The sequence below is a fragment of the Scylla paramamosain genome, chromosome 18 (genome assembly GCF_035594125.1).
Source record: "Scylla paramamosain isolate STU-SP2022 chromosome 18, ASM3559412v1, whole genome shotgun sequence".
NCBI lineage: Eukaryota > Metazoa > Arthropoda > Malacostraca > Decapoda > Portunidae > Scylla > Scylla paramamosain.
The window spans coordinates 22,919,650-22,942,149 of NC_087168.1; the positions used below are offsets into that span (position 1 = coordinate 22,919,650).

Genomic DNA, 22,500 nt, shown 5'->3' on the forward strand with positions numbered 1-22,500 from the left:
AAATAAACCACAGAAGCCTTGGATGGATCCTTGCTGTTATTTTAATGCCCCGTTCAAAAGTTTTCTGTACCGCCTTTCTAACCTTCGTTTCTTGCCTGCTCATGTCATATCTGTTCGGTGCCGCGTCTCCCATTCACAGACGCATTTGGAAAGTGTCTGTATGCAAGATAAGATTGGGTATTTCTTAAAGTTAACCCTCGATGGAAAGTGCATATGAAAAGCTGTTTGTGTGAGTGACGGCACGCGTTCAAGTTCTCGATTTTCAGAAACCTGACGATAAATGAACAGAAAAGGGTACTAGACGATATGACTTCCAAAATTGTAGCATTTTACTGAGAACTTCATATGCATTCCACTAAGAACATTGACTTGGGAATGGATGTAGACTCGCATGCCCTTTGAAGACAAACACGCCCTTCCGACTGATGCGGAGAGAAAAAAACGAATGAATGAACGAAAGATCACGAAAACTAAACGGAATAGAACTAAAAAGTGTAACTAAACATCTGCCTGTGCCCTGTTACCGTGTGTGGGTGTGTGGGAGTATACTGTGCGGTCCATAACTCATGACACACTCTTGGTCCGGCTATTGATTGCGTGTTAATGAGTAAGTCCCGCCAAGCCTAGTGAAGGAAGTAGTTGGTGGCTTCGTGCCGTGGGTTGAAGGCGCGCGCTCCCCCGCTGCCACGTCGCAAAGGAAGGGGTGCTGAGTATCGATCTAAGTCGTGGCATTAGAGGGAGGGCCGATGTCAAAGGAAAGATGTATGGAGGGGAGGGGGATAGGAGATGTGGGGGTGAGTGTTAGAGGGGAGAAATTAATAAGGGGAGGCGAATGGAACAGATGGCCAAGACAAATATATTAATGACGGCGACGAGTAGGAAGACGAAGTTGAAAGAGAGAGAAAGAGCAGCCCAGTAATGAAGGATGGAAGGAGAGAGAGAGAGAGAGAGAGAGAGAGAGAGAGAGAGAGAGAGAGAGAGAGAGAGAGAGAGAGAGAGAGAGTAAATCCTCCTTTTCGCAAGCACATGAAATAGATTTTACCTAAGACGAAGTGCTGGATTAGGAAAGGCGACACTGAGGAATGAGACTGCACAGAAGAGGAGGAGGAGAAGAAGCAGCGAGAGTAAGTGTAAGAGGAGGAGGAGGAGGAGCGAGAGTAGGAGGAGGATTAACAGAAGGGGGAGGGCGAAGAGCAGGAACATCTATGATCTTACTGAACTCAAGCCTACGACCATACGGGAAATATTAGTCACGCACAGCTGCTGCTGCTGCTGCCGCTGCCGCTGCTGCTGCTGCTGCTGCTGCTGCTGCTGCCACTGCTGCTGCTGCTGCTGCTGCTGCTGCTGCTGCTGCTGCTGCTGCTGCTGCTGCTACTACTACTACTACTACTACTACTACTACTACTACTACTACTACTACTACTACTACTGCTGCTGCTGCTGCTGCTGCTGCTGCTGCTGCTGCTGCTGCTGCTGCTGCTGCTGCTGCTGCTGCTGCTGCTACTACTACTACTACTACTACTACTACTACTACTACTACTACTTCTACTACTACTACTACCACTACTACTACTTTATGTACTACTAATAATAATAATAATAATTTTACTACCACCACTACCACTACTACTACTACTACTACTACTACTACTACTGCTGTTTAAGAACTGTAAGCTGTAAAGAAAGTTGTGTGTGTGTATGTGTGTGTGTGTGTGTGTGTGTGTGTGTGTGTGTGTGTGTGTGTGTGTGCAATCATTATTTTATTTATATAGTGAGGAACCATGGTAACCAATTCTCTCTCTCTCTCTCTCTCTCTCTCTCTCTCTCTCTCTCTCTCTCTCTCTCTCTCTCTCTCTCTCTCTCTCTCTCTCTCTCTCTCTCTCTCTCTCTCTCCTAACACATTACTAGGTCTTGGCCATCTTTCCTCTTCCTCCCATTCCTCCACTCCTCTGCTGTGCCCACATTATTCCTCCTTCTCTCCATTTTCTGCTCTTCCTGTACCATCTCCTCTTAATTTCCTCTCCTCATCCATCGTCTCACATTATTTCCTCCCTGTGTATTAGCCTTCTATTCCATCTTCCTTGCTTACACTTTTATCTAACCTTTGTACCTTTTTCCCTATTCCCCAATGACACTGTCACTTTTATTCTTGGTTGTAGAATTATAAAATGTGCCATACACTCTATTGCCATTTTGTATTCACTGTCCTTCTCTGCTCTTTGTTTATGCTCAGGCTGCTTCATGCCTTGTCATTTGAAACTTATCACAGGCATACCGGAGGCAAGACTGTCCCTCTGACTGTTATTTGGCATATCTGAGACATCTTTACTTGTTCTATAGCTACTTCCAATCCTTAAACTGGGTAGAAATTGCAAAATCTATTCTGTAATTAATCCCCTACTTCCTTGTAGATGCTCATAAAGATTTCATGCATTACCTCTGTGCTGTTAATTGTTTTGTATTGTGGTGAAAATGGCTAGAGGGAATTAGAGAGGATTCTAGGGAGCAGCAGAGGAAACTTTTGATTCGTATTTGATGGTTTGATGCCAGTCAACTGCATTAACTATAGTATATCACCCTTTTCACTGCCACCCATTCATTTCCCACAATCCCTTGCAACTTTTTAGAGACTTGTCTATATTAAGGCATGTTGAATATTGCTTTAATCTCAATCATTAGTCTTTTATTCTCTCAGACTCTGTCTGTCCATGTAACTAGATTTCTACGCTGCCTAACTTAACCTAATCAAAATATGAACATGACTTGACCTAACCTGACGTCTCTTTGTTCCTGCAGGTGCCCGTGTCTCTGGCCATGTCGAGTATGAACAGCGGAGGAGGACACCATCAGTTCCAGCAGCAGCAGCAGCAGCAACAGCACCAGCAGCACCAGCAGCACCAATCACAGCATCAGCAGCAGCAACAGGCCGTCCATATTCATGCCCATGCCCGTGGCCCATCGTCCATGATGTGTGCCACCCCCACACAGCCCCACCACACCCACCACCTCAGCAGTGGCCATGTCCAATCCTCAACACATCAAGTAAGCTTCACATCACTGGCCTCTCTCGGCAGTGCTTTGTAATGAGCAAGCTAGTGTGCCTAATTTGTAGTTAAGTAGTAGTTGTTTAGTTAACTGAGTATGCTATCAAGAGGATTTACATGAGGGGGAGTGAGGGTGTTTGAGGTGAAGTTCAAGCTTGCCAATGCTAGGAAGTCAGAGAACAGCTGACTGCCTGGCCTCTCACTGCTCCTGCCTGCCTGCTGAACTCTGCATTCAGAACACCTGTTCATTTGTGTTTGCCCTGTGTACTGGCAGTTGCTGCCGTTGTCTTAGTGAAGGTACAACCAGAAAGTGCTAGTGTGTGGCTTTCCTTCCTGCCACTTACCATTAACATGACAGCTTGAATTTTTGGTGACTTTTCAATCCACCTTTTGATCTGTGATTAATAGCAATTTTTTTTGTGCTTGATGATTATGATGGTAAAATCTTCCTGTATTGGTCAGTATGATACGAGTATGCAGATTTAGGTTAAATTGAGTATCAGTGTGTTTGTAACTTATAATGGTATGAGATTAATTACTATTCTTTCCCCTTCCCCAGATGGGTGGAGCCAGTGGGGGCAGCTATGGTAATGTTCCTCGTCTCCACCATTGCAATGTCCACTCCTTCCTGTGTTCAAATCCACCACTCCATCACCAGTACCAGGTAAGCAACTTGCCCCAAGGTGAACACTATAGTCAAAGTGCAGCCCATCATATCCTCACTCTTCTTATGTGCCTCATGAAATTATTTGGTTATAGTGACCATTCAAACTTTAGACTCACTGGACAAAAACCATATTGACTTGAACTCTTTCAAGAAGGTTTCAAGACACTTATCCTCAAATTTTATATTATCCTTTTGACTTCTCTTCTGGCACTGGCACATCAGTGGCCTCTTTTTTACACTTTTGTTGCCTTGGGCCAGTGCCATTCTTATATGGGTAAAAAAGATATGATGTCCTCTTTCCTGAAAATATTTGACTTATTTTTAAAGATTTTTATTTGTTTCAGGTGAATGGTGGTTGTCTTGGCCCCCAGCACCACTATGCCCCAATGGTCCCTCCCGGTCACCACACTGCTGGCCCCCTCCTGGCACCTGCTGGGCCCCCCCAGCTGATGGCCGCCACCCCCCAGCCACCTCACACTCACACCTCCCTGTACGGCCAGGCACCCATGGCCGTGCCACCCCCACAGGCCGTCCCTGCCCATCTTGCAGCTGTCCCAAGTCAGCTGTCCGCAGCACCTCAGAGTCTTGGGGTCAGTGTCGCCCCACAGATGCCTCCTCAGCACCACCACCACACCCACACACAGCCCACACCTCCCCTGGTGACTCCATTCCCAGCCCACACTCACCTTCACCAACTCCATCATTTACATGTAAGTAATGATTGTTACTGCTGCCTGTACATGACGATAAAGTGTGTCTGTCTGCTCATATATGTTTGTTTGCCTATCTTATGCTCTCTATCTCATGATCTGTATCTGTTTTTCTATTTCATTTATCCAATTATCTATCTTTCCATTCCTATCTATAGGTATGTATCTTTCTATCTGCCTGTTGATATATTTTTGGTTAATTCCCAATCCATGGAGAGTCGAAAACTATTCTGACACCTTTTCCCCTCATACAGTTTATGGTAGATCTGATCATGTTTATAATTTAAGACAACTTTTGCTGTGTGTAATTTGTTGAGTGTGATCTAAGTTTGAGCATTGTGACAGGCAAGCAGTGGGAGTGGAGGTGGCGCCCGAGGAGCCAGCGTTGACATGCTGGGGCGGGGACTGTACCGAGGCCCCACTCAGGGTCACGTGCTGGGGCGCATGAGAGGACCCAGAGGGAGCAGCGGAACCAGTCTTGGTGGCACAAGACGTAGTAGTTCAAGTTGGCGAGGCAATAATATTCCTCCAGCAGCCCCTCCCCCTCCACCACCTCCTCCTCTCCCGAGTGCTGCTGCAGCTGCTGCCACATACCCAGGCATTCTCTTACATTTCCTGTGAGTTACTTTTCTGAGGATATGTGATTTTTTTATGTACATAGCATGTGTGATTTCAGCATTCCAAAATATTCTTTAATGAAATTAGTGTAGTAAGAAAATGATAGTAAATCTGCTTACTAAGCTCAGAAATGTGATAAGTGTATTGTTTTGCAGGGCAATGTTGTCACACCCCTCGCTGCACCAGTATAGCGTGGTAGACCCAGTGCCTGCGGAGGCTCCAGACACGGAGAACTATGAGGCCCTGCTACATCTTGCAGAGAGGCTTGGTGAAGCCAAACCAAGAGGCCTTATGAAGACCGTGATTGACCAGCTCCCGTCCTATAGGTAACATAACACCTCCCTGTATGACTGTGATGTGCCTTGTATGATTCACATTCAAGAAAACCTTGTTATGTGTCTACTTCTGTAGATTTTTTTTTTTCACTCTTTGAAGTGGATTTAAGTGCAGTGATGCTTTAATATTAGCCATAGTAAAATATGTAAACAGATACTCTTTAATGAGACCTTGCGTGTGTCATTTTTAGGCCTTCAGCTATAAACAGTTGTGATTGGAAACTGAATATATGATACGAAAATGAATGAAGCACTGCCATTACAAGACATGAGAGTTGTAGCTTAATTGAAATGATACTTTATCCCAATGATATTACACTCCACTTTGCAGGTATACTGGGGAAAAGTCTGAGACAAAACAGATGACGTGTGTAATCTGCATGTGTGATTTCGAACTGCGGCAGATGTTACGTGTCTTACCATGTCTGCATGAATTTCATACCAAGTGTGTTGATAAGTGGCTTAAGGTAAGTTTTTTTCACTGCTGCTGTGTTTTGGTCATGCACTAGGGGTCTTGGTTGTCTGGGGTCTGTATCTGGCTAGATGATTTGGGTTGGTGAAGATATCATCATACTAGAGTAATAATGTTCCAGAACCTTTTTGTCTCCCAAGTAGCGCTTGTGTCATCTAAACACCAAGATCCCTGTTTTATTTTTTTATGGGCACCACAAAAATCAGTTGCATGATTTTTAAAAGCTTACATTGGGTACAAATTACTGAAAGTGGGATTTGCTATTAATGTCTTACAGAGTAGATATTTAATTTTTGACTGTTTATTCTTTTCTCTCACCTTATGACGACTCTATATGTCTTTCCTACTACCATATTATGTCCAGTCAGCAGGCTTTGATAGATCATGTGTAGAGCAGTGTACAATATTTTCATGTATTTTAACATATTCCTTTATTACTGTAAGGTGATTATTCTCAAGATGATTGTGTGTGCTCGCTTAGACACCAGATAATAGATTTATGATTCTGGGACAATCAGGTAGCAAGCATGGGTTTTTCACAGTGCAATTTTCCCAATGTATTGACCACGTTGTCTATTAGCCCTCACCCACTAACAGTATTGCTTCTCTTATTTCTTATTAGAGGCGAAAGTGTGCATGAAGGCTGCTGTGACATACCAGTACCGTTGCCATTTTGTCCTCTAAATCAAGTGGACTCCTTCATCTCAGTGGCAGATATCACATTATGTCTCCTCTCCCTCCAGCCGCTCTACATCAAAGTCCATCACCTGAATGCTCTCAGACCAGCTCAGACCAGTCACTTTTGATCCTAAAGCAGTCTATATAATCTTTTATATGGACTAACCTTTTACCCATAGTAGTCTGATCCTCCTCATCACCTGATATTCTTCAAATGGACTGATCTTATGAATGAATCACAGTTTTCTTCACATGAAAGAGTCCTTTTTTTCCGTTTTGGATGATTGTGGCTCTCCTCTGCTAGGTAGCGTCTCAGCTAAGGCATACCTGAACCTGCAGTCAGTGTAAATGTTCATACTGTTCAAACTGCATGTCACACTCTCTTCAAGGGGTAAGATGGTGTCTTATAGTGGCTGAGATCATCAATGAAGCAGCAAACTTCAAATTTGCCTCAGCTGACACGGCCCCTACAACAATGGCAGATGTAATTCTTCCTCATCATTTTATTATTTTTTTTTTCCTAACCCATGGAGGAGGTTGGCCGGTGGTGTCACAGACTTCAGCTCAAAGTGGAATTTAATGAGCCTTTTATAACCAGGATTATTTGATCATCTTGTGACTGTAGCCTGGGTCATGTCTCCAGAGTGAGGCATAATTAACATTGGCTAGGGATATTATATATATGTCTCATTTATGTAGTGTATATACATCATATAGGCTTGTAGTTTCATGTGATATAATCAACATTTTATGATTGGTGAATTCTATTTCTACAAAATTTATATTCCAACAGTCAGTGGGATATCAGCTCTGTGGAAACACTATTCACTGATTAGAAAGTTGATTGCATGACATTCATTATAACAATTCCTGGAGAATATCTGTCCTAGTTTGGGAAAATCATTCTCAACATCCTTTACAAACATATATATACATAAAGTAGTGACCTTCTGTAACAGTTCCCTGGCCTCAGAACTTTGAAGCACATATTCATTATAACATTTGCTGGAATACAAATATTTAGGTGTAATTCTTTCTATGCTCACAGCTTACATTGTTTCCCACCCAATCAGAAGACATGGCACATCTTATTTTTGCACTATGCATGTCATGCAGAAGGATGTGTTGCCTGTCCAAAGGAAACCTCCTTCTGAGGAAACCTTTCCTTATGGTTCCAGACTTCTGACACACTGCCGGTTGGGCATGCCGTGTATATCAGTTTTAGCCGGAAGTAATAACTCTGCTTCAGTTTCATCACGGATTTCTTCTATACATTTAGTATATCATTCAGACTTCATTTTATTAATGAAAACTTTTTGTAATATGGAGATTCATTAGGAGACTGTTCTAGAAGATCACTGCTGTGTGTGTGTGTGTGTATATATATATATATATATATATATATATATATATATATATATATATATATATATATATATATATATATATATTTGAAACATGTATGTATATATCCACACGTTACTAATCTGAAGATGGCCAGGTCCACTGAGGTCACTGGGTCCTGCTTGACACAGTCCCGTGTTGCTGCCACGCGCTGCTAAACACTGTTACTCATTGTTTCCTTCCCTTTATTGCTCATAGGGTGTTTCATGGGTCCAGCAGAGTGTGTGCATTTTAAACAATTCACACCAATTCATAAAACATTTTTGAAATATTTATGATAGTATGTATTTTTATCAATGACTTGCAGTTGATTGAAATTGTCAGGGTTTTCCCATAACATTTCCCATGTGAAGTGATTGCCTAGACTGGAAGTCCAAACTAAATCATGCTCTTACTACAACTGAGGACAGATTTTACAAGGAATTTTTATTTTGTTAATTGGAATCTGGTGCCCTTATTTTTTCCATCATGTAGACCATAACTCACTACAGCACACCCAACAGTCACTTTGAGGTTTTGAAGTTTAGAGGGAAATGGGTTTATGTAAATATTTATGCACTTCAGTGTATGCTGTATGTACATCTTAGAAATCTCATCATTTTTGCATTTTTTTGTAGATAGTACAAATAAGAAGAGCTCATCTACTTCTGAGAGCAGTACAAATTTGGCTCTGTCTGTAGCAAGTGAAACTAGAGAGTACCTCCTTAGATATCTGTGAATGACCTTTTAAGTGAAGTGAATCAATCAAGGTGACCTTTGCTGCACACTGCCAGTCAGAGCCAATGCTTACTGATGAACAGATGTAGACAATATGCCTTTCCATAACAAAATGCAACAACAAATCCTTCAAGTAACTGTTGGGCTTAGAGTCGTCCGTAGTCAGTTTCTTGCCTTTACACCCTTTTTTCCTCCTGTTTGTATTTTTGGATTTTAACACATCCAGAGCTTTCTGTGATCAAGATGCAAAACAGAGATGTAAGAAATATTCAACCTTCTGGTCTTTTTAGAACACTGGATATAAAATCACAAAGAGCTCTGAGCTTTTCCCCAAACCCATGTGCAAAAGCCTTGTATTTAGAGATTTCCCTTTGATAATTTGCTCAGTCATAGTATTACTCCTGCTCGATGATACTGCAGCACTGTATCCCTCTGTAAATACTAAATGATCCCTCTACATGTGGTCAAATGCTTTTCTTGCATAGAAAGAACAGTCACAGGCCCAAATTACAAACCGCAAAGAGCTTGCTGAGCATTGTCAAAAATGTGCCCAGTAGATCACATAAAATATGCTAGAGATGAGTAATTACCAATGAAGAATGTGATATTGTAATTAAAAATTAAAAAACAGCAGAGATACTTGTCCTTGATCAAAATATAAGATTTTGTAATTTTCCAAACTGCTTCACAATGAAAGTAATAAGTTTTATAACTGAGTAAATCAGAGAGAAAAGTAATAAGTGAAACAGTAACAATTGTATTTCACATTTTAATTTTCAATTCACCATATGAATAGCTCTTGTTTGAAGCTGCAAGACTGCTTTTTATGACAATTTTTGCACAGTTTCCTAAGTGTCATGTTTCCCATGCTTGGTGTGGGACCAGTGAGGCGCAATGTACTCATCTCTAGTAGAGTCACCTTGTCTTTTTGTAATACGTGGCTTCTGCACTGGGTTCGCAGCTTCTTGGTATTGCACAGTTGGTTCATGTGTAAAAATATTTTGAAGTTGAAACTGAATTCTGTCAGTGTTGAGATGCAAGCAATGAAGCATTATAAGCATATGGCAGATTTGGCTCCTAGCTCTGATATCTTGCTTCACTTTTGAGCTTTCTTTCCTTTACATGGAGGAAAGTAAGCTCAAAACAATCTCTCCACTCAAGACATCAGATGCCGTGTCAGTTTTGTGCTTATAAGAATTGTGCTGGTGTATCATCATGGCAGGTTCTTGTCTCAGACTCCATGGTATTTTTTGATGTGACTTCTGACTGGATGATGCCATGCTGTCAGTAACCTAGACTGTGGTCAGTACCATGCAGTTGAGTCCCTTCACTGTGGTTGGTGCCGCGCAGTTGGTACCCATGACTGTGTTCGGTGCCGAGCGGTTGGTACCCTTGACTGTGCCCCGAGCTAACCAGTGCGTGTGTCTTGCATGAGCAGGAGGGTGGCGTGCCTTGTGCCGTGTACCACTGCTGGCTGCTTGCATGCTTGCAGTATCATGATGATGGCCTTTTTGGTGCCTGCAGGTATGTCCCTCTTGGTCACACTGCACACTGGTCGGTCGTCAGGTGTTTCCAGGCTTTGCGTTATGGGTCATTTTGATCACTGTGTGGGTCACCAAGCAGCCTCTATAGTCAGCTGATTATCACATGCTCTGCAGTACTACATTCTTTAGCAACAAATTGACTTGTTACTCAACTACAAGTGCACTTCTGTTTTTGTCTTCCACTATCTTGTCATTAAAAGTTTCTCCTACTTTATATTTATATTTATATTTATACTTCCCCTTATTTAACACTGTATCATTACTTTTACTTTTATTATTATTATTATTATTATTATTATTATTATTATTATTATTATTATTATTATTATTATCATCAATATAAAAAAACATTAATGTTATCATTTTTAATTAATTAATTCATTTTATTTTATTTTTTTTATTTATTTATTTCATTCATTTATTTATTTTTATTTATTTTTTTCTTTATTTTTTTCTTTTTTGTGGGATATTTGATGTACATATCTGTGCTTGCAAAGCTCTGGAAATATGTGACTTCCAGCCAACTTGAGGCAAGACTGTCACCAACTGGCTGTAAGATATTCCCTAACATAGACACAGCACGCACACTGCCCAGGAGGAGCATTTTCTCCAGAGAACAGAGTCACTGATAGAGATTAGCACTGGTAATAAGTAACAGATAATAAAAATCAATCATATTCAAATTGTCAGTGAACCAGTATTAGATATTTGCTGTTAGATACATTATAAGATCAAAAAGCATTGTCCAGAAAGTTATGTAATTCAATATCTTGACAAATTGTGCTTCCAATGTGCAGCGAAGACGGCCTGATGTGAGCCTCGGCCTGCAGCTGTGGGACTCAGAGTAGTGTTTTGTCCTGTCAAGTCATTGCTTTCATGAAAGTTTGGCTTTCACTAATATCGAGAACATTAAATCCTACACCATGATAAGCCAGTATGATGTAAAAGGTCAGCCCAATGTATTGTGTCAAAACACTCATCAAGGACTTGCTTTCAATTTTGTGCTTGTGACTTTTGTTTCTGTAATTAAAGTTTGTGGCAGCCTAGTCAGCTTGAAATAATTTGTTCTACTAATTTATTAATTTCTGCATGTAATGTAATTAAGAATGAGGAGAAAGTGCTGTTCTTGCCATGCTAGCGGCAATCTACCGCAGCATCCCAATTGTCTCAGCCCAAATTGCTTGCGTTGCTCAGAGGTAACTGATATTTTCAAGGAAATGTAGAGTCTTTTGAAATTCATGAGTTCTGAATATGGAATCATTTGCAGAAGTTAGATTTAGCTGTACTCAGTCCATCACTGTACAATGTAACTTGTACTTAATGAATTACTTCAGTTTGTTTTGTGTTGTGATATTTTGCATATTCTGATTACAAGTACATCAATACTACAATTTGGCCATCCTTTATCCAACTATTGTGTTCCTAATCTGGAAGCTTGACTTCTGCAATTGTCATTTTTGGTACTGATTGAATCATCCGTCCTGTGCCAAATTTTGATTTCCCCCACCTAATATTTAGTTGCTAATGTTTTCTAGATTTCAGTCAGGAAATTTTCTTATCCAAAATTTCATCATGATGAACAATGAAGCAAGTTACAGCCAGTTTTTGACAGTAATTTAAATGTTTGCTCCTTGAGGCCTTTCAATATTTTCAGTCTAGCAAAAGGTTTATTAGTAAGTCTTGTTAGAATTTTAAAAGGAAACTTTTATATTAGATTAATAAATAACTGTCTAGTTCAGTAATTGGTATTATTCTAGGAAGTTAATAAATAAATAATTACATGAGTGTATGCACAGTGCTAAAACATAAAGGCATTATTAGTCATTTCATAGTCATACACCTTGAAGTAGTTTTAAGAAGTACACAATAAAAGAAGTACATACTTTCAAATATTTGTATTAAGTTTTCTAAGTCCTTTTCTTTTTAACAGTTGACATAGTAATGGACTAACCCTCTTTACTTTCAGCTCTTACACCTGATCATTACAATCAACTTTAAATCTTGCTTGTATTTTTCAGTCTAACCGGACTTGCCCTATCTGCCGAGGAGATGCCAGCGAATTTCTTAAAGAAGCGGCCAATTCTGAGTGAAGCCGGTTGAAATATTGCAAGAAGAGTGCATAGTGCATGCAACAGGATGTCATGTCATGTGCTGAGAATAAGCAGGGTCGGTGAATCTCAGGCCAATGGTGTGGTTATTCCAGAGAGCCTCCCGGGCCACCTCTAACATGGGAGTCATGGTCTCTCAGGTTAGCGACCAAGAATGATAGGATTACTCTCTGATAAAGTTAATGAACCTGATGATCAGGTATTGCGATCAAAAATCTATTTCATTGCATGGAAATGTTCTTTAGGTGTCCTGCAGCAGTATGATGGGCCTTGAGGATTGCTCAACTTGGGCCACAGAGAGTTCTTTGTGTACTATCTTGTATGTGATGCTCTCACAGCTCACTATGGAAGATTTGAGTTCATTAAGTGTGTGAGGAAGCTGAGTACTGCTTTTAGTAACGAGCATTAAATCCCAACATTAAATTTTATGCCAATCATAATGAGTTACCTTCCTAAAGCCAACTGTACATAATTATGTGCAGTGTGCATATCTGATTGTTCAAGGACAGTGGTTAACCTTCCCTTGTTGTTCTGTCCAAGGCTTTCTTTGTCTAGGACTCCACAGGAGTTTATGTTTTAGCTGTCCATTTTCTGTGTTTGCCTTCATGTGATGAGGCTGTGTCTGCAACATTAGTCCTTTTACCTATGGTGTCTTAGATATTGCCAGGGAGTTTTCTTCTTTGTGTTGTGCATGAGGACATAATGGATAATGTTTACTTCAAAAAGACCCAAATTGTTGTGCTATGCAGTATGTAATAATTCCTCTTATTAAGGCTTATTTCTTAATGGGGAAGTGAGAAATGTGTGAATTAGTTGTTAAATGCTTATATAGATGCAAGAAAAAGCCAAAAAATGAAATTAAAATGTTATTATCCAGCTCAGCATGTGTGGAACCACCAAATTCAGCTGCATGTTTATCTGGCATTAGGTCTTCAGTATTGGTGTTTATAGCTTGAAATCCAAAAGTTTTGCACATCAAATGTCATTAATGTGTCGTCAAATTAATGGTTTCTTGGATAATGTAGGACTTTGCTGAATATTATAATGATTATTTGATTATCCAGTGTTATCACCAGTACGTCCAGTAGCATAGTAAGAATAGTAACACTTTCTGCTGATTACAGCCACACTCGAGATGCTTACTTCTTTGATTGGCTGACTGTTCATTGGTTGTTTTTAGTGATCTGTTCAAAGCTAGGGCAACATCCCTCAAAATTATGTGTAAAGGAATATTTGGCAAGTGTATTTTGATTTTGATTATGCATATGGTGTGAACAGCCACCTTCCATATCTAACTTGTAATTGTAAAGCAAGCAAGACCTGAGTAGAAGCTCTTGAGTGTGGCTGCAGTGTGACAGAATATGTCCAGAGCAAGTTAGTACTTCCCTAAGCATGCTATAATTGTTCCAGGTAGGAAAAAAGTTGTGATTACATGCTTGCAGCCAAGAGAATATCTTTGAAACACAAACATCAAATACTATTTTTCTTCATGTAGTGGAATTGGATTTCACAAGAAGCTCTTCTGTTTTAGTTAATATTGGTATATACCAGGAAATCATTTCAGAAAAAGAAAAGCTACAACTCATTGGTATGAAACTTTCATTATTCATATTTCCTGCATGCTAGGGACTGAACTATAGGCTATAACCTTTGAACATTAGATGAAAGTGGATGTGTTATGCTAATGGAGGCTCATTTTACAAAGACAAAAATATTTACACTTTTATTTTGCTTACTAGAGTATTAGAGGTGTACCAAAACTTTCTCTAAATCATTTAAATATCTAGAAACCTTTATTATTCAAACCATTTCCATGTATTGTGTGAAATTTCAGCATTTCCGTATAATATTCTCCTCGCCTCTTTGGTGTTTATCCCTCATTAGCAAAACAACAAAAGATGCCCAATCTCACAGCCTCAGTACTTGAAATACTGAAATTCTTACCTTGGTTCACAGTCTCTAGATTGGGAAGGTTATGTAATTACATATCTAAAGTATTACACGTTTGAAAAATATCAATGTTTTTATATGGAGATAAAATATTAAGGCAGTCATAGTTGTGATAATCCTTGTTTAAGCATACATTTTCTATAATGATTCCACACTCCGTTTCCACGTTCCACTGCCTTCCTCGTATTCACCACAAATGCTTCCACCTCACACAGTGAACTGTGCTGCCAAGATGGCTTTCTAGCATCTCACATTGAAGAACGGCGTTTTTCATCTTTTTTGACGTAACATAAATGAGATCATCACCAAGTAAAAAAGCATGAATATCTTTTATAAGTACAGTTTATTAAGTCTTGAAAAATTGCATTGAGGTGTGAAGTGTTGAGATTGCCATCTTCAGCATGTATATTGGTTCACTTAGTGTGTTTTGTACAACCATGTGCCTCATTATTTAGTGTAACTAGCAGCATCTCTCACATGTCTGAATTTGAATGGTGCTTACCATCACTTCCTGCTTCAGGAAAGGAGTAGATGGCATTTTCCAGCAGTTTTTGAAAAGTCAATAAATTTTTAAATCATCGAATATTTTGTGTGATAATGGCTGCAGGTCAGTGTGAGATTTTTGCCAATCATGAGTTTTATGTAGTGTGTGTGTATTTAATATTAATCCAACCATAACATGTCTTTCACTAGAGGGACAAAACCAATCCAGTATACCTGCATAAGTTTCTTTCATGTGAGAGGATGCTGCAGCTCTCAGTGTTGGTGCCCCTCCTCGCCGTGTGTAGAGTCAGCCATACTTGGGTCCGGTGTAGAGCTTGCTTCCTACTGCATGATATTCCCTCAATTCATGGAAGTGTTGGGGTTCAAACTAATAATGATTCCAATGCAAGTTACATATTTGTAATAATGCCATGAAAGTGTGGTGTATTGTCTCTCATTATGATAGAGAATTTTGGCAATGTGTAAAATTTGTAAATTTGTCTAAGTGGCACATAATAGCTAACTTCTTTTTTAAAAGGTTTTGTAATTCTTGCATTAAAACTTATTGCCATGTAAAGGATTTCCAAGTAATATATATATATATATATATATATATATATATATATATATATATATATATATATATATATATATATATATATATATATATGACTTGTAGGAAGAGGACTGGATGATTAGAAGCTAAAATATAAAAGTGCATATGGATGTAATGTGTGTGTGTGTGTGTGTGTGTGTGTGTGTGTGTGTGTGTGTGTGTGTGTGTGTGTGTGTGTGTGTGTGTGTGTGGATGCCTTGCTTGGCTGCACCACCTTGACAAGGATATTGGTCTGATTTATAACATGACATAGTTTTAAACTTCTAAAAGATCATTTTAACATGTAGTGGTTTAAATTTTCAGTTCCACAGATCAAATTTTAAAAATATTCTGCTGAATTTGCTTTTCTGTTCATGTCATTTGCAGTTCCTTGTGTTTCCATCAGGCCCTCAAAAAATGTGGAGTCTTACCATAAAGGAATTTTCCAAATCTTCCTTTACTTGGCAAGAAGATTTAGTACAGAGTTATGAAATGCATAGAAAAAAATTGTGGTTGTGCTGTGATTATTTAATTACCCACTACTTAGATAAATGGAGTATTGCATAGCTGGAATGGCATTTGCACTGTGTTGGAAGGGCTCCATGCGTGGGAGAGTCAGCTTCAGTGTGAACCTGACGAGATAAACTTGACATGTCCTTCATATTGTATGTGTATTGGCTTCAAGTGTAGATGCCTTGAGCTGTTCATGTGTAGTTCTCCCCTTTTACTGTCAAGCTGGCCTTTTATATATATTTCATAGGCACTGTACTCAATGGCTCATTTATCTTGTTAATATACATTTGTAGTTAACAACAGTTTCCTTTCTCTGTATGGTAACCCTATCTTTCTAAATACTTCCACATTTCCCTCTCCATCTTTCAAAAGTGAGAGAAAGCAATACATTTCTAGTTTTTAGCCTGATGCTGTAGTTTTTTTTTTTTTTTTTCCCCACTGCTGGAGGGTTTCTAGATTTTTACTTTTAACTGTCTTGTATGGTATTCCCTACACCACTCAACAGGTGAAAATGTTCTTGCCCATCTCTTAATGTTAAACCCCCTATTTTAAGAGATATAGAACATAAGAATTGGAGATAAGGTGCATGAAAAGTATGCATGTCACTTAATATTGATGTATCACCATTGCATCATTTTTTTTACATGTGTACCTTGTCAATGCTATGATGAAAATTTGTTTCCCCCCTGTTGAGCATAACTGGGATTGCCAGAGTGTGTATAAAGTATTATGGCTTGATGTTCAAAGCTCACGGTATTCTACTATATATACTACCTCAGCCTTAAACATGCTAAGCACAATATTCATAAGTTGGACATAGCTCTAAATAGTTTCAGAACTAATGACCAAATTGAAAGTTTTCAAGTTTAGTAATCCCATGCAATTTATGGATGCTTATCCATAATACATTGGTATAGTGAAAGGAGGTATTGTTTGGCACTGCTGCTGCTGTAGTTCACACTGAGACTCCACTACATGTTATGGAAAACTCATCTTGTGTAACTTGTTTTCTGTCAGCAGCCTTCTGCAGCAGTCAATGTTATGCTCTGACTGCTACTGTCACTGTTTGAAGAGTCAGTGCTTAATGAGACATGAATCTGGTCCACTACCGTAGAGGATTTTGTGCTACTGGATATAAAGATCATTGCTGCTAATTAAGGTGTGGGAGGTGGGGCCACAAGTGAAATTACAGGAAGACTGCAGTGACATAATGAAAAGCATATAATTTTTATCCATATCTATATTTTGATTACCAGTGGGCCAAATGTCAAGATGTAGCTATGTATAAACATTGTGAGATGTGGTACACTGACTTTATCTGTCATGCACTGTACCTGTAGTGGTTTCTTTGTGACCCCAATTCTGCTTGTGTGCTGTCTTTGGGTCACCTCCTCAAGTTGTGGTGGGGTCCGTGTGTTGTGGCGGCTGCTGCTGCCTCGGTGCAGCTCATCCCTATTGTGTCAATGTGGATAACCCTTACAGGTTAACAAATTAGATGCTCAAATAAGTAAAAAGTATTATTTAGCTAAAAACTACTGTAATAATATACCATGTTGTCAGGCAACACCAGTGACCAAACAGAATTAATTTCCAAATCTTAACAAATTTTTGAGGTAGAAATTATCCTTAAAAATTTTATAATTTAGAAAACTTTTTGTAATTCCCAGACATCATGTAGTAAAATTGCAATAATCTCCTGAGAAACACTATTATGTCACATACTCTTGAAACTGGAAATAATAAAGGCTAGAATGATTATAGCTATGGATATTTACATTTTCAGTATAGAACTGTGCCCTGTCATTACCGTTGAATATCATTTTAATGAGTAGTTCAACCACATCATTCTGGAGTGAGTTGTCTGTACAGTATTTTGTGTCACATGTGCCGCCACTTACACACGACCGAGGGCCCTGTGTGTTACCTACCTTCAGACCATTGCAAAGTTCAGACAGAATTCTTTTGGCACCTCCAACAGTATTTAGAAATAGATTTATGATACAGAATTTCTTGTTTCTGTTAATCAATCACCGGTTGCCAAAGAATTATCTTGTATTCATGCCTTCATTGTGGTGGCAAAGAATTCTGATCCGCATTAATTGTATGATTACAATACATGCATCATGCTTCAAAGTATATTTTTTTCTAAATATATATAATTTTCATAGTTCTTCTCAGGAAATGTCAACACAGACTTCCCATTGACTTGTGTAGATGACTTCCCATTATAGTCAACACTTTACAATATACATTAGGTATGGTGACATACGGGCCCCGTCCGCACTAACCTGCCTTGTAGTACAAATGTGCATTTTGTATTTCACCTAAATTCACTTAATTTCCATGAATATGCATATTATATAAATATACATATATATACATATATATATATGAACACATAATTATGAGCAAATAATGGAATGGGGGTATTGTAGCTTTCTCCTCCACCTACTAGGATGATCATTGTTCTGAAGACCCAAGGCCTTTGTCCTTTTCAAACTGGAGCATGCAGGGAAAAGTGTTGCAGACCTGTTACTATTATGAATACTATATCTAACCATTCTTTTTACCAGTTACTTCATTACACAACAATCTACATTTCAATTGCATACAATAATTATAGATATCTGTATTCTTTTATAGCATTTAGAGTGTTTGTTATATTTTTGTATTTGCACTTTGTTAAAGGAGTTTTGCATTTATCAACCCTGTGTGCTCCCCTGTTCAATATGCTTAGTTTAGTTCACACTACAAACACTAGTGAGACATATGCAGCAAATAATAACTAAATTTTTTATTCTTCTCTTGTTTTAGATTGACCAATGTTCTCAAAGCTGTGAAAGTGCAGAAAAAAAATAGTCTCAGAGATTCCCTGCATAGTGTGTTGCAGCACTTACGCTTAAAATTGGTTGTAGTTTTCCGTAATGTCTGCCAGGCCAATAATCCAGTTTGGTCAGACTTCAAGAATTGTGCTTGCTCTTAATTTACCTGTTAGTTTGTGATATATATATTTTTTTCAGCAATTTCTACTGTGATGTGATGAGTGACTTTTGCAATTATATTGTAATGTGGGCAAATTTGGCCATCCCCATCTATTGCTTCAAATATTCAGTGGCTTTTAAACTAAGCACTTTTCTCCCATCTGATGCATTACAAATATCTCCATCTGTCCAGACTCCTGTAAATACCTTATCCTTTGCTTCCTGCTAGTTGACTCACCAATCACGTGTGTCTTGTAACTTTACTAATGATCTCGTAGTGACCCATTCCCTGGTAGGCAGTAGACATTCCAAGGCATTCCAGGCTTTACTTACATGGCATTCCAAGCTTATAACTCAACTTCCTTGGCTCAGACTTAGATGATAGAATGACTCTTGTAGAACCATGACCAAATGGATTTACTGAACTGAAACCTTTCTTTCTCCCCACCTCTCTCTCTCTCTCTCTCTCTCTCTCTCTCTCTCTCTCTCTCTCTCTCTCTCTCTCTCTCTCTCTCTCTCTCTCTCTCTCTCTCTCTCTCTCTCTCTCTCTCTCTCTCTCTCTCTCTCTCTCTCTCTCTCTCTCTCTCTCTCTCTCTCTCATTTCCATCTATAGGATTGTTTTATTTTTTATGTTATGTACATACATCCTTCATCAGGGTGTAGACCACTTCCGGTTTCCCTTAGCAGGCACACACACACACACACACACACACACACACACACACACACACACACACACACACACACACACACACACACACACACACACACACACACACACACACACACACACACACTATGAACACTATGAAAGAAACACTGAAAACATGAAATGATAATGAAGAGGGAACAAAGTTCAAGGAAATGACCAACTGATAAAATTGAGGTTAAAGTTGCAAGCAAGCCACAACTTGGGACATATTTGCTCGAACACTTATAATAAGGACAATTGAACAAATGGATTAGTAAAGGAATTAAAAACTGAGGATAGCAAGGATCGTGGAAAAATAGATGATAAGATATCAACGGATCATCCTCTTTATTTAATTTAGTGTCTTTATTTTCCCTTACGGAGTTGGATAATTTTGTTTGTTCACATCAAAAGATTTCCTCCCACAGATACCATTCTCTGACAGGGAGTAGGTTTGATTTCTCAGAGAACTTTCCCTAGAGGGGCTGGCTCCCTAGTCTGTCTAGGTCTCTCTCTCTCTGGGGCTGACATTGGGATGGGGTTCCCTGCTTGAGTGCATTTCGTGGCAGACCCTACGCTAAAATAAAAGGACAAGGGATCATGAATACAGATTAAAAAGACTAAATACTTAGTGCAAAGAAATAAAGTTTCCTAAGTAGAAAAATTGAAAAACTTTCACACACGCGCGCACACACGCGCGCACACACACACACACACACACACACACACACACACACACACACACACACACACACACAGGAGCAGGTTTCTTAGCTTTTTGTTACTGCAGGACATCACACACACACATACAGGAAGACCAAAGGAAAAAAACACACTTTCTTGCTCACACACATGCACAGACACATTTTTCCTATATGGCCATTTTTGCTCACATGATTTTATGCTTCTGGTATGTAGACTTGTGTATTCTTGAGCTTGTAAGTGTAATTGCTTTATTAATCACACTTCAGGTATCCCTGATTATATTTCCTCACTCTGCCATTTTGAGGGTTTGGTAAATGTACGTTCCTATAGCATTACTCTTTATAATTTTTCTCTTACCCTTTAGAGACCAAAGACATGAATAGTTAATGGACATTTTCTTGTCATGTAATTTGTCACCTATAAACTTTTACCTGCTGCTATTTCCTGCTATTAGGTATTCCCTCTCCATTTTATCATCGTGATCAGGTATCAAATGTATCAGTACAGTGTTGGTAAGATGATAGTTTGATGCTAGTACCAATAAAAATAAACACTAATGCCTCATGTCTGTGAAAAAGTTGTGCAGTTGTGAATGTCTACCAATGTGGTTTTTATCTTATGGCTAATAAAGGCAAAAAAATCCTGTGTGTTGAATGCTTATCCTGGATCACACAGGAGACAGGAGATGGTTGTGACACAGGAGTCTCTATTCATCCCTGTCATTGCATTCTCTTCTCACATTCACTAATCCTCTTCCCTCACCCATTTATCCTACAAACTTCAGTATTTTGCTTTCCCATTTCACTGGAGATCATCCATTATATTCAGACTCTTTTATCTCACTTTCTGTCAAATCAGCTTACAGTGAAATGCTTGGTCTCTTCAGCCTCTCCACATTGAATTTCTTCACCAAGATTTACATTACCAAAGTTATCAAACCTGCTGCACATACTTCTGCTGTTTTCACTCAATTTTTCACTCAAAAGCATTTCCCAAGTAACTCATTTCAGCTACTACTTAGATATTGGACCAATGTCTTTTACATATTCCACAGCCAGGCTTTACTTTCATAAGTACACTCTCTGGGTATTAGGTCTGCCCACATTGTTGCTGTGTGGAAACATAAAATCCTAAAAACTGCTGACTTAGGTATCCAAAAGTCAGATCCTCTCAATTTTTTTCATACAATTATTTATTTGATGGATCATGATGTGTTTTAAATTAATGTGGCCTTTGGTTTTCATGGAAATCACTAGCATCTTTTGGTTCCCCTCTTCTAAACCATGAAAGGGGAAATTCCCAGAAAAAAATACATTTAGACCTGTTATTGTAATTACGCTTGGCCCCTTCTGGACATCTCTAGTCATGCTTGGGTGAGTGACTGGAAGTACAAAGGCCTTAAAATGATCTCAGGACCTGATAATCATTATGGTCCAAATATCTAAGCGCTGTCCTGATCAGGAGTGCTATCCCTAGGAAAAACCTGTTCCAACAAAAAAATTGAAAAAAAAAGTCCACTTAATGCCAGTACCCATAGATGTCAGATAGAATGATTAAAAAAATAAATAAATGAAGCTCTTGAAAGAGTTGAAGTCATAGGAAAGAGGAAATACAGAAGCAGGCAGGGAGTTCCAGAGTTTATCAGAGAGAGGACTAGATGATTGAGGATACCGGTTAACTCTTGTATTAAAGAAGTGGACATAATAGGAGTGGGAGAAAGAATCAGAGAGGCCTCAGGAGGAGGGGAGGCATGCAATTAGCAAGATCAGAGAGAGAGAGAGAGAGAGAGAGCTAGGACTTGACCGAGCATAATCTTGGTCTTGGAGTACAACTCCCTCCTCCCGTTAAGAATTAGTAGGATCATGGTCGGTGCGCGCTTGAGTCGCAAGACAGCCTGCCGCTGTCTGTCTGCCTGACAAATTAACCGGTGTGTCGCGTCTATGGGTGGTGTTAGTACGCGTGTTTCAACTCCCAGCCTGACAGAATTTGTGTTTTTTTTTTTGTGTGTGTGTGTGTATGTAACCACGCCTACACAGTAGGCGCCAAGGCTTACCCATGAGTTAAACCTTGTTTAGTTGGTAATGAGGAAGGCCTGGGCTCTAGCAGTGGACACCCGAAGGCAGCAGTGGGTGAAAACAAGCAAAATAAAGAAAAGTTTGGCTGTGAGAAGGTGCTAGACAGCCAGCCATAGTGACGAGGAGGCAGATCACCACCACAGGGAGGTGGTGATCTGCCTCCAGAGCGGAGGCAGGGAGAAGATCACCACCACAGGGAAGGTAAGGTCA

General features: G+C 39.4%; 1 protein-coding gene across 8 annotated transcripts in view; it reads left to right on the forward strand.

Annotated features, from left to right (window-relative positions):
* LOC135109375 (RING finger protein 44-like) overlaps positions 1-20,858 on the forward strand; it is a 105,541-nt gene extending 84,683 nt beyond the window's left edge. For 3 of the 8 annotated variants that reach the window (XM_064020767.1, XM_064020766.1, XM_064020768.1), the window contains 8 exons: positions 2,797-3,042; positions 3,604-3,708; positions 4,056-4,421; positions 4,767-5,038; positions 5,195-5,365; positions 5,706-5,841; positions 10,084-10,169; positions 12,208-20,858. In XM_064020767.1, the coding sequence (XP_063876837.1) occupies positions 2,797-3,042; positions 3,604-3,708; positions 4,056-4,421; positions 4,767-5,038; positions 5,195-5,365; positions 5,706-5,841; positions 10,084-10,169; positions 12,208-12,289 (1,464 nt within the window). In that variant the 3' untranslated portion in view covers positions 12,290-20,858. Of the gene's footprint in view, positions 1-2,796; positions 3,043-3,603; positions 3,709-4,055; positions 4,422-4,766; positions 5,039-5,194; positions 5,366-5,705; positions 5,842-6,468; positions 8,925-9,867; positions 10,170-12,207 lie in introns of those variants that run through there. The other 5 variants (XM_064020769.1, XM_064020772.1, XR_010272678.1 and 2 more) reach the window with 4 other exon arrangements.
* The last annotated feature ends 1,642 nt before the right edge of the window (positions 20,859-22,500 follow it).